We start from the raw sequence: 12,293 nt of genomic DNA, 5'->3' as shown, positions 1-12,293 counted from the left end.
GACAGCCGGGAGAGTAGGAAGTTGAACTTGGCCGCCGGCGCTTCAATCATGCGCGAGGCGATAGCGATGTCGATCTCGCGGAACCAGCGGTTCAGCGGAATCCGGTCGTCACCCACACCGGAGTATGTCGATGTCTCGAGTTTGACGACGTCGATCCTCGAGGAGCGCGAGGGAGTTGTGACCCGCCGATTCGCGTCGGCGAGCTCGCGTTCCATGAATTCTTGGGAAGCTTGGCGCTGTTGTTCCGGCATCGCTGAGCTCAGCAGCGAGGTGACAACAGCCTCTCCGGACACCGCCGCGAGGCGGTGGAGAGCTTCCCACTCAATCCGCGTGAGATGGGGGAAGGCACCATGCACCAGGGTTGCCCCTGAAGGTCCGGACGTCAGGACTTGGCTCATCTTGGTCTTGGTCGTTGGAAGGACTACAAAGTGCTTCCAGGTGTAACGGGCCAGGTGTGTGTCCGTTACTAGCTTACACGTAGCGATGAGGAAGCTTAGTTAAGACTCGGATTTAATGAGACCAAGCAGTCAGTCTTGGGTAAAATCAACTCCGTTTTATGTAAGGACCAGGGCGGCTACCCCTGGTCTCATGTGAGCCACTCAATGCAGGTCAACGCCTGATTGGCTGAAATGGGGTCTGGCTCCCCCAATTCAGCCAATCACGATGACCGTCAGTACACGCTAGCCGTGTACTGACTTAACTACTTTATGTACTGTCAATCTACCTACTTATGTAAATGGGGCCCATTGCACCCCCGCATCTCTGAGATCGGGATATCCCAGTATTCTTCGACAGCACCCTGAGAATCGTCGTCATCCACCTCGAATCCCAGAGAATCACCTTCCTCGCCCCGCTGACCCTGAGAATCACTGCCAACTTCAACCTGTAAACTCAGGGTTTCGGCGGCCGTATCATCTCCAGGACTCATGCACTCTGGGATTCCGACAGTCTGCGAGGCAGCATCGGTCACCGCATCCTTCAGAGCGTCACCTAAGTCACTCGTATCAACCGCAACGTCTCGGAACTCAGGAGGGTCTCCAGGGAGCACTTCTTCGGTCTGAGTTGCAGCGTCTTCCGCGAAACGCACGCGACGCGTCTCCGGTTTCCTGAGAATCGAGGCAAGCAGTGCCATGTCGGGGCCCTTAGCAGGTCGCGGCAGAATCTTCGTAGGCCACTGATACTCTGGGGTCTCGACACAGGATGGCTCCAGCGCAGCCCGGCGTTCCGCACGAAGTCTGCCCTCACGTGACTGAACACTCTCCAGGATAAGAGTCTGCCACTCCCGATACGCAAAAGAACCAGGGCGCTCAAAGCGTTCGGCGCGTGGGAAGAAACCATACTCCACTATTCAGGCGACTGGCGTTCTGTTGTGAATCCAGACGTTCTTGTCCGAGATGTTGACCACCTTCACAGCGACCGGCCAGGATCTCGCAGCGTAAATCAGGTGCGTTACCTAGCGGTCACCTCGTCCTGCCCACACAACTTCACGCTGTGGGTTCGTCGGTCCGTACGAAATCTTTACCACCTTGGATTCCCCAGGGGCCAGGTACCAACTACCCGTGGTTTCCACGGGCATGTCGACACCCAGGCAATCCTCTGGAGTCCATCTACACATCATGATCGCCTCTTCATCCGGAAGTGTCACGAGACCTTCGCGAACACTGATCCTCACTCCAGCTGCAAACATGAAACGCATACCCAGAAGTACTTCGATCCCTTCGCCGATGTTAGCAACCCAGACGTCCAGGAGATATATCACCCTCGAACCGAGAGTAATCTTCACATGAGCACTGGCATCGATGTACGTCGGAACGCCTCCCACGCCAGACACCTTGGTTTGTTTGTGCGACTTGAGTGTGAGTCCGAGCTTACGCGCTAAGTCGAATCTCACAATATTCACAGTCGCACCGGTATCCAGGAGAACTCTCGTTCGGCAATCGTTCACAGCACCATCACCACATCACGTTTCTTTGGGTCAGGATCATTGTTTTCCCACCACCCGTAGCGCTCTCCAGGGTTCAACTTGTACTCCACAATTTCGTCAGAGTTCACCGACCCAGAGTTCGCTTGTTCAGGATGCTGATTTTCAGGGGAAGTCATGAAATCCTGAGTCAAAGTAGTCATGCATTGTTGGTTATCTTGGGTTCTTGTTCTCAACTCCGGCCCTACATACACTAGAACACATAACTCTGGGGCCTTCTTCAGCCCGGCGCGTACTGGGTCCCCACCCAGCGGGCTTATTGGTTTGACGGCTTCCCAGAGTTTGCTTCGCCATCCAGGAGTTTATCCAGGATTTGGCTCGGCATGTCCTTCAGTGCACCTTGGCGGGCGAGTTTCTTCACAGCTTCCAGTGTCTTCCAGTCTTCACACGGTTTTCCGAGATGTAGTTTGCCACAGGACTCGCACGGTTGCGCGCGACATAAGTGATTTGGATGACCTACTTCCAGGCAGCGATCACACTTGACGTCTTTCCAGCAGTTTTCCTCTGGATGCTCCTACTTGCCGCACTTCTCGCAGAACTTGTCCCAATTCGGGTTCTCGCGGCGAGGGGAACGGAATCCAGAGTTCGCGTTTGATCCTGGTTGGGGTGGACGCCATCCCATGTTATCCATCACGCGATAGACCTCGTTCGTCAGCGTCTGAGTCCACTCGGCACCCTTCATACTCGCCAGGCTCCCAGCGATAGACGTAGAAGCTTCTTCTCCAGAGATCTCACGAGTTGACCCTGAATTCGCGCTCGCACTTCGGGCTGAAAAACTCTGGGTTCGTCCGTGATTTCCTGGAAACGCGCGTGAATTTCAGGGTCTTCATCCGACTCAGAGTCAGAGACATCATCCCTAGTCACGTACGCACGTCCTGCACGTTTCGGCTTGAAGTGCCCCTGAGGGATATTGTCGGCCCGAAAGTCACGAACTCTGGGGGGCGGAGGGTCATGGTCGCTGCGACTCCAGACATCTTCGTCCTGTTCCAGAGCGTACTCTAGATCAGCGATACTCCTGAATCTCTGGCCTTGCAGCGACGTCTTGAGGCGCGTGTCCCTGAGTTTCGTGATGAACCTCCGGATATGCTTCTCCAGACGCTTCGAAGACTGGCGAAAGTCAATGTCAGCCTTCCCAGCGGCGGAGTTCAGACGATAGAAGAAATCCAGGGCGCTCTCTGAGTTCTTCATCTCCATCGTGAAGTAGCGTTCAGAGTACGACGAGCGCGCCTTGCAGTACTTCCTCCTGAATGCACACACCAACTCCTTCCAGTCACGCTGAGTGCGCTTGGGCAACTGGTTGAACCAGTCACGCGCAGCTCCCGAGAGTTTCAACTTGAGCTCCTGAATTCGCGTCTTCGTGGACCAGCCTCCCTGGGCCGCTATGTTCGCAAAACGCTGCCACCACTGTACGCGTTCTCTGAGTGACGCCTTCGTGTCGAACTCACCCAGAGTATTCGAGTTGATGTACGGCCGGAACGTAAGGAGCGTAGTTCCAGCTTGAGCCGTAGAGGCCGCCGTCAGGTTAACCCCAGGGTTCTCGTCCGAACTGTCGTCCGAACTTTCAGAGGACGAGTCATCATCGCTGGAATCGGAACTCGGGTCTGAGTCCGAGAGTGGGTTGACATCCTGACGCTTCTTCTTCTTCTGCTGGTGTTTATTGGACGCAGAGCGCTTGGAGTCTGTTTAAGAGCCCTGCGAGGCCTTAGAGGTCGCTGTTCTCCTGGGATCCGACGTTTTCCCTAGAGACACAGGCTCAAGCTTGATATCCTGCGTCACCTTGGTCTCCGTAGCACCATGTCCCCGCTTGCCGCGCGCAACTCTGCCGGAAGTGTCGGCGGAAGTCTGCGCGAGGGTCGCTCTTAGCTGGGAGGCGGCGACTTCGGAAGTGTTCTTCGGGTCAGCTGTCTCCCGTCTCTGGCCTACGACACTTGCGTTTCCACTGATTACTCCGCTGGATTTCTGGGGTAGGGTTGCAACTTCAGGGTTCAGAGGCGCTAACGACCTCACATTTGTTGCCAAATCAGGGATAGCGGTTGCGCGTCGCGCTTGAACTTAGGCCAATGTTGCACGAAGGTCGCGCACTTGGCCAGCGCGGAAGCGCTGGATATTCTCGGAAGACTCCCGCTCTCGCTCTCTCTCCGCTTCGAGCTCCTGGACTTTCTGCTCCATAGTCGACATTTGTTCCTTCCAACCCGCATAGGTCTCGGAAATCCAGCGCGCGCGCCCCGAGTCGGCTTCGGCTTCGCGCTGTTGCCAGCGCTCAGTATAGGCGGCGTCCAGGCGCTCCCGCTCAAGACGTACAGCTTCCGTGATACTCTGGGTCATCCCCTGAGTTTCAATGGAACTCTGGGTCTGGCGGGCTTCCACGTCCTGCGCACGCCGTTCGGCTTCTCCTCGGGTGTTCTCAGCGTGGACCAAGCGATCCGTGAGTTCCTGGATCTGGCGACGCGCGTCCAGGTCATGTTGTTCCCTGAGACGCTCGCGCTCCAAGGCATCCAGGCGTTCTCTGGCGAGAAACTCGCGTTGCTCCTGCTCCATACGGGCCTGCCACTCCTGCTGTTGTCGCAAGACATTCAGCTCGATTTGAGCGGGCCCGGACCTCGCGGACACGGACGGATCCACTCGAGCGACTCGACGCAGCTGATTTTCTGGACATCGTCGAGCGTCGAGAGCGCACCTCGCTCTTGGAACTCTGGTGTTGACTCCGCTCATCGGCGCATCTGAAGCACGCGAGGTACCGATGGCACTTGGCAACGTGCCGGGCAGCGTCCTTGGCTTCCGCCTCCAGAGAATCATGTCCATTGGACATGGAATTCAGGGGAGTGGAACCCTGGAGCGAAACGCCAGTCGAGGACTTGTACGCTGAAAGAGAAGACAACGACGGTGTAGACAGCGCGGATGGCGTCGACGGGACTTGCGGGCGAGGCGGTCCATGTTGTGGGCGCTTGGATCGCGGCTCACCATCACTTCACCTTCGCGGGCTCTGTGAAATCCTGAGTCCGGTGACCCTGGATCTCAGGACAAACTGTCGGCCCAGTAGATCCGCATCGTAGTCCGTCATCAATAGATCACCGTCTCCATCTTCCTTGTGGTAATCCAGTTTTGGCGCTTGATCTTGGGCGCTTGGTGTGGCGTGATCTTCAGAGTTTACCTTGAAAGGCACACCAGCTATCACCAATCTCCACTCGACCAGTTCCACCGCAATGAAATTCTGGACTTCCTCCATGACCGAGCGTACCAGGGTTTCTGGAATCCTGGAAGCACGCGTCGAAGACCAGCCAGGGATCAAGTTTACAAACTCGAATCCCGCTTCGAAGAACAGAGTCTGCAGCATGGCGACGCACTCGCGTGCGGTCATGATACTCTGGGGAATCGTAGTCGCCATGAGATCCTGGGCAGTTCCGACACCCCACCGGGCGAGGTGGAACTCAGAGATCCAAGCTTCGTCTTGGTTCGCCAGAGACAAACGCCACTTGAAGTAGTCTCCCGTTGCGTACGCAGCCGCGAAGTACGAGTTGGCCTCCGGTTTCGGAGTCGGCCACTCATAGACGACACTTGGGAGCGTCACCTTCCCAGGGTTCACTTCTTTCCAGCGTCGGACTTCACGTCGGACGTACAGCACCATGCTCTCCGTGTCCAACGCCGCTGCTCCCGATTCCGGAGCAGGAGCAGCAGCTTCCCGGACGTCGTCTTCAGGCGTTTTCCTGGGTGCCGCTTGCGAACTTGGCGCTGAAACCCTGGGTTCAGGTGGTGCGAACCCAGAATTCACCTTGGAACTCTGAGTCTTCGCCTCCTCCTTCGCTCGCACGGGCTCCGCCTTCACTTCCACAACAGACTCGTCCGAAGATGAGACCAAGTCAATCACCTCCGGGGGCTCAACCGCATTGGCGCTTCCCTCAGACGCCTGAGCACCACCCTCGCGGGTGTGCTCCTCTGGGACTTCAGGAATCCGCGACCCAGAGTTCACCTCCGTCGAACCTTGGAACGCAGGGGAAACTTCTCCCTCCTGAGTTTGCGATCCAGCAGCAGGCTGATCTTGAACTGCAGACGCTTCGACGTCCCCACCTTGCATTGCCTCACTCTCGCGAGCAGCCTTCTTCGCCTTCCGAGCGTCGCGGACGACTGTTTCCAGGTCCTTGTGCTCCTCAGGCTCTATACCTTGAACACGACGCGACTGGCGTGACGCCTTACCGTGTCCTCCATCACCGCGTCCACCCTTCTTCGCCCCTCGTCCTCCAGGCATCTTGGTAGCTTGAAGCTGACGGGCACTCAGCACTTCTTCAACACTTGAATCCGGCGAAATCCTCGACAATCGAATCCGGGCACGCGCACCAGCTGAAGCGAGGCCCGATGAAACCTTTGTCGCCCAGGGGGGTTCGTATAGCGCAGCCCAAGACTGTTCCCCAGGGTGTAGACCCAGAGAATCGACTTGAGACCCAGAGATTCGCAGCCGCGAAGCTTTAAACCCTGGGAATCACACTCCTTGGTTGGCGTGGGTACCTTGTGTAATCCCTGTCGGCTCGTTTGTCTTCGACGGAACGGCACTCCACCGGTTGTAAATGTAGCGTCGAAGAAGTGCGCGAGTGCACGTCTACTTCAGAACGCACCTCCACACCAAAAGGCAAACCCAGAGAATCAGATCCCCCGAAACCCAGAATATCACGAATTCAGGGTCCAGGATTTCAGTCAACTCTGGCACTTGGAACTCAGAAGAAACCTTACCCAAATGCCCTCCTAGCTCGAGAAAACCAACAAATACAGAGTATACAAACACTACAACTAGCCGTCACTTATTCTTTTGGACCCTTGGACGGTGGGTCACACACACTAGGTCTGAAATTCAGGGGCCTAGATCCCCTGAGACTCACACAAACGCGCACCACCTCCAATAAAGGAGGAAAATACAATCACTATCAGTTACCTTCCCTTCACACAAACAGTCAATACAAAATCCTGGAGGCGACTACCTAGCACCCCAGAATACCCTCTGGAATAATATGAAATGGGCTACCACGAGCACAGCAAGTGACCCAACTAGGATATGGAATAGGTGGATCACTCCAGGAAGCTCAAGGCCGTCGCTGGTCCCCACCTAACTGGACTTGAGTTTGAAGGAGTCCTCACACACGGCTGTCCTTCGCCGTTGATGTGCCCTTAGCGTCCCGCGGTCGTAGTCTCGGGTCCTCCGGATTTCCGTCGGCAGGCTTGGCCGAAGTCACTTGCGCAGTACAGGGTAAAAGGAACTCTGTTTGTCTTTTATCAGCTACTTCTCTCTCTCTCTCTTACTTCTTTCTCTTCTGCATTCTTCTTCGGGCAAATATCTTCTGTTCACTATGCTTGGGGTCAAACGTCTTGTCTTGAGTATACCTTGGGCTCAGCGGGCCCAACTTGCGATCGGCTTGCGACTCCGTTTCTCGCACGGCGTCGAAAGTATCAATTGTGGGTCCTTGGACTTGGTTTAATATTGCGCAGGACTCCCTCTCGGCTCCTCGAAAGTATCCAGTCTGCGCATCCATAGCGGTTCTTCAAGGTCACGCATAACTTTGATTGCAGACTGACTTCGAGCTGGCTTGAATCCCTGAAAATCATGTGACACTCAGGGTCATCTTCTGAAATCCTGGGGAATTCTGAGGAATCTTGGATGTTGGCTTGGGAAACACTTACGTTCAGTATAGAGAGTCTGGATTTATGGTCCAAACCCAGAGAATCATTTTTTGCAACTCTGGGTCACCTGCACTCAGGCTGGTGAACTCTGGGTCATCGTGCGGCACTCTGGGTTACAAATCTGCTACATCACAGACTCGCGTGTATCTCCACAAGTCCAAGCTTTTTAGCGGGTTTAGCGGCCTCCTGCGCATGATCATGTAGTTAGTGGGTTGATTCTCAGGGTAATTGGATCCTCTGGGGCACTCTGAGCCACAGCAAGATGAGGTGTACTCTGGGATACATTCTCCAGAGACACTTTCCACCAGACTTTAGGCACTCATCCTAAGGGAAAGTCCGCGGCTGGACTGAGTGTTCTCTGAAATCCTGGGCGTGCACTCCCAGGATTCACACTTCCAGCCAGCTGGGCCCATCTGTGGTCAGGCGCTGGATTCATCCCGAGAAATCACTTCTCTCCCACAGTCGTCATCCATGTCACACGGGTACAGCCGCGCCGTATCCAAGTCATCCACCAATCAGCATCCAATACAAACTCCAAGTCCAAAGGGTGACGGCACATCGTCGGCGATTTTCTGGGGGCCGCCTCGTGTCACGAGCTGAGCGAGAAGCAGCAGACGGATCTGGTCGATGTGCTGAAGAGCCACGAGAAGATCATGATTCCGAGTGGCAACGCTCTGCCGCCTCCAGCCTATGGTGTTGTATGTGACATCAATGTACAGGGGCACGTGCCGATCAAACAGAAGGCTCGGCGGACCCCGCTTCGCTTCCTCGGTAAGCTGTACGAATTGCTGAAGGGTCTGCTGAAGGCCGGGCTTATCTCCTTCTCGGACAGCCCATGGGCGTCGCCAATCGTCATCGTCCTGAAGAAGAATGGGGTGGATATCCGCCTGTGTATCGACTACAAGCTCGTTAATGCGATCACCGAGATTATGGAGTACGCGCTACAGGACATGGAGGCGTACTTGTGGTTTTGCTCGCTCGACGCCGCTAGCGGCTTCTGGGCCATTATGATGACCGAACGAGCTCGGAAGATCTCTGCTTTCGTCTGCGCACTAGGGCACTTCGAGTGGTTGCGTATGCCTTTCGGCCTGAAGAACGCACCGATGATCTATCAACGCATGATTGACAACGCGCTTTGGGGCTTCGTCCAACCGAAGGGAGGATGGTTTAAATTCTCGGAGCGCATACGTCTAGCTGAAGAACATGACAAGGAAGCTCATGCTGGGGTGAACGAGGCTTCGACTGGCGCGCCAAAACCATTCCGGACCAAGTTCGAGGCCGACCGAGATAACTCGCTTGGTAAGGGAGCTGTAGCCGAACTAGTCAACAGCCCTATCGCCGACATGTTCACCAACGGGGAGCCCGATGAATCCTCGTTGACACAAGTATTCAGACGCCGGTCCTTCGTGTATGATATCTGTTTCGGTGCCGAGACTTTCGAGTCGTGCTTGGCGACGCTAGACCGATTGCTGGTACGGTTCGAAGAGTACCGTATTAGTATCAGCATCACGAAGAGCATCTTCGTGCAGTCCAAAGTAGACTTCCTGTCCCACAAAGTCTCGGCAAAAGGTATCCGACCGGACACTAAGAAGCTGGCTGGGGTGACCGAGCTTCCGTTCCCGTCAAAGAGGAAAGGAATGCAGTACTTCCTTGGGGCACTCAACTATTACAGTCGCTTCATCCAAGACGTCGCGGTCTATGGAGCAGCGCTGTACCAGCTTAAGGACGAGGACTTCCAGCCGGGGGTGACCTCACCGCGGCCAAGCACAGCTTTGCGATGCTCCAACAGAGGATCTCGGCAGCGCCGATACTACGACATTTTGACCGGAAGAAGGACGTACATGTTATGCTGTTTGCCAACGAGTGGGCTCTAAGTTCCACGTTGATGCAAGAGCACGAGGGCAAACTACACCCCGTTCGCTTCTGCGGACGTGTTTTGAAGGATGCTGAGATGAATTATCACCCGGCCGAGAAAGAGGTCCTCGCGCTTCTGCTGATACTGAAGGTGTGTTATACTCAACTCGTTGGACAGCGAGTCCGGGTCTGCACTCGGTTTTCGACACTCGACTGGGTCCACAAGTCCAAGACATTGTTCGGTCGGGCTCCCCAGTTCGCCGTCTTGCTGTCACCGTGGCACCTATTGGTCGAACGAGTCAAAGAAACCGACTGTTCGTTCGCCCAGCTACTCCAAGCCGGCCTGACGAATTTCGTTGATTTGGATAAGTCACTGGCGTTGGTAACACCCGGACGCGAGGGCCACCGACTGCTCGTTTGGACCCGCATCTGCTCTACGCACGCCTACCGCAGTCCTATCGAGGCTTCGTTATGTCGTTTGACGGGTCTGCGAAGACCAAGAAGAATGGTGGATATGGCAGTTGCTCGTGGATACTATGGAAGCTACCAGAGTCGACTGTAGTGCTTGCCGCGAGCGCTTACCTCGAGAACACCACGGTCAACCTCGCTGAGTACACCGGAATGAACAACGGCGTCTCTGCTGCATTACAGCATGGAGCCGACGATCTAGTCGTCGTTGGCGATTCGAGGCTCGCGATCCAGCAAGCCCTAGGGGTGGTAGCCTGCCGGAAGGAGTCATTGCTGCAACAACTCATTCACCACAAGAAATCACGGCCAAACTGCGGTCGGTGAAGTACCTGCATGTGGGGAGAGAGTTTAACGCTGCGGCCGACTCTCTGGAAAGCGAGACCCTCGAGTGCCAGAAGCCTACGGTGGGATCGTCGGACCGACCGAGTATTAAAGCTGATGAAGCTGAACCGTATCGCTGAAGTCATTTACGAGGTTGCTGACGGATGCGTCGTCGAGGACATACCCTCGGCCAACACAGTATGGGCTGTGGTAGCTTCTGCCAAACCTCGTAGCAAGAATTTTTTCGATTTTGTGCGAAGAGAAACCGACCACAGACGGCAGAACGAGACTGAACCCGGACATGTGGCTGTGATGACCAGACGGCACGCGAGAGCAAAGGCGAAACACGCCCGGTTTGCAGATGAAGTCTCGGTCACCGATCAGGGAGATGCATCTCACCGAGTAGAAGCCAATGGTGTGCCGAACGAGTCTCAGAATGAAGCAGAAGCTTCACCGCTGCGTGCCGAGACGTCACCAGCCCCACCGTACGCAGAAGACATTGACCCGCTGGTAGTACAAGGAGAACGCCGAAGGAGAATCGCCACCGCTCAAGATGAAGAGTTACGGTGGTCGAATCGGAAGGCAGTGCTACGAGGAGACGATGCAAAGATTGGATACAGAGCAGCACGAGATGCATGGAAAATGGCGGACCAATGTGTGTTGAGCGAGGACGATGTGCTATATTACACTAGAACGAGCCGTCGTTCAACTGACGACGAGCAAGCCGAGTTGAAGATGAGACTCGTGGTACCCACAACGATGATCCAAGAGGTCCTGCAAAGCTGTCATGACTCACTCGAAGACGGTCACCAAGATATTACTCGTACGCTACATCGAGCAGCGAGAGACTATTACTGGATCGGGCAGTATGCCGATGTGGAGAAACACGTTAAGTCGTGCCCTGACTGCAGTTCAAGTAAGAGCCGACCCCAGTTCCGCGGGTACTCGCCAGGGAACATCCTAGCCGAGAGGCCCTTCCAACTAGTCTCTATGGATTTCGTGATACCGCTACCGAAGAGTCGCCGTGGCAACACGGCTCTCCTGCTGTTCCAATGCTCGTTCACGGGATTCGTGATGGGCAAAGCCATGTCTGACACTACCGCCTTACGCGTTGCGCAAGCTTTCGAGGAGTGTGTCTACCAACGTTTTGGGGCACCGTCCTTGATCCGTCATGACCGAGATCCTCGATTTATGAGCCTTCGCAGCAATGATGCAGTCTCGGTCGAGAGCGACCCTGAGCTACCGACCGCAGGCCAACGGTCAGCAGGAGAGATCGGTGAAGACGATCATGAAGTCAGTCCGCGTATACGCTGAAGACCCATTGCAGCAGGATTGGGACGAGATCGCCGAAAGACTGATCTTCGCCATCAATAACTCCCGTGATACGACGAGGAAGGAAACTCCGTTTTACCTCGTTCATGGGTGGGATGCACAGTCGACGCTCAAGGCAATGTCCGCGTCGCTCAAACGAGGTTTCGGTAGCCAAACTGACGCGCTAGCATGGCGCCGAGAGGTCAACCGACAGCAGGAAATCGCCCTGAGGATGACCAAGGAGTACCAAGCCGCGGAAAAGGCTCGGAGAGCTGAAGAGCACAATGCATCACTTGGAAGGAAGGAGAAGGAGCTACGGCAGGCGTCGGCGAGAATAGAACCTCGGTCGACCGAGCATCGAGTTCCCCTGACCATGGTGGAGCTACAGTGACGAGAACGAGGCTTGCTTTGCAGCCTGGGAGCAGAGTGTGGCTGTACATGGAGCGGGTTCGACCAGGACTGAGCCCATCGGTGGCACGGACCGTTCCGCGTGAAGAAGAAGGTCGAAGAGTTTGCGTATGAGTTGGACCTACCCGACCGAAGTGGATACCGGTTCTACCCGGTGGTGCATGTTTCACGACTCAAGTCAGTGGACGAATTCGAAGGCCGACCGAGGGTTCGTTTGGCTCGTGGGGTCACCGAAGACACTCGTCTTGACTTCGACGAGGAACTACTGCCTGAAGACAGTTTTGAG

The 12,293-nt window shown here is 55.4% G+C and overlaps 3 protein-coding genes across 3 annotated transcripts; 1 reads left to right on the top strand and 2 right to left on the bottom strand.

Annotated features, from left to right (window-relative positions):
• Positions 1-3,307: 3,307 nt before the first annotated feature.
• Positions 3,308-3,658, bottom strand: PHYSODRAFT_426214 (hypothetical protein; the record flags this gene model as incomplete). The annotated part of the gene is made up of 1 exon (XM_009533434.1): positions 3,308-3,658. A coding segment is annotated over one exon (351 nt), but the record flags the coding sequence as incomplete, so codon positions are not given.
• Positions 3,659-4,129: 471 nt separating this feature from the next.
• On the top strand, positions 4,130-4,705 carry PHYSODRAFT_512639 (hypothetical protein; the record flags this gene model as incomplete). Its single annotated transcript, XM_009533433.1, has 1 exon — positions 4,130-4,705. A coding segment is annotated over one exon (576 nt), but the record flags the coding sequence as incomplete, so codon positions are not given.
• Positions 4,706-4,949: 244 nt separating this feature from the next.
• Positions 4,950-6,224, bottom strand: PHYSODRAFT_513597 (hypothetical protein; the record flags this gene model as incomplete). The annotated part of the gene is made up of 1 exon (XM_009533432.1): positions 4,950-6,224. One exon carries the CDS (start codon positions 6,222-6,224, stop codon positions 4,950-4,952), a length of 1,275 nt encoding a protein of 424 aa, XP_009531727.1.
• Positions 6,225-12,293: the final 6,069 nt, after the last annotated feature.

Source organism: Phytophthora sojae (assembly GCF_000149755.1).
Source record: "Phytophthora sojae unplaced genomic scaffold PHYSOscaffold_6, whole genome shotgun sequence".
Lineage (NCBI taxonomy): Eukaryota > Oomycota > Peronosporomycetes > Peronosporales > Peronosporaceae > Phytophthora > Phytophthora sojae.
The sequence above is the reverse complement of the archived record's forward strand: the minus strand, read 5'-3'. Positions and strand labels throughout refer to the sequence as shown.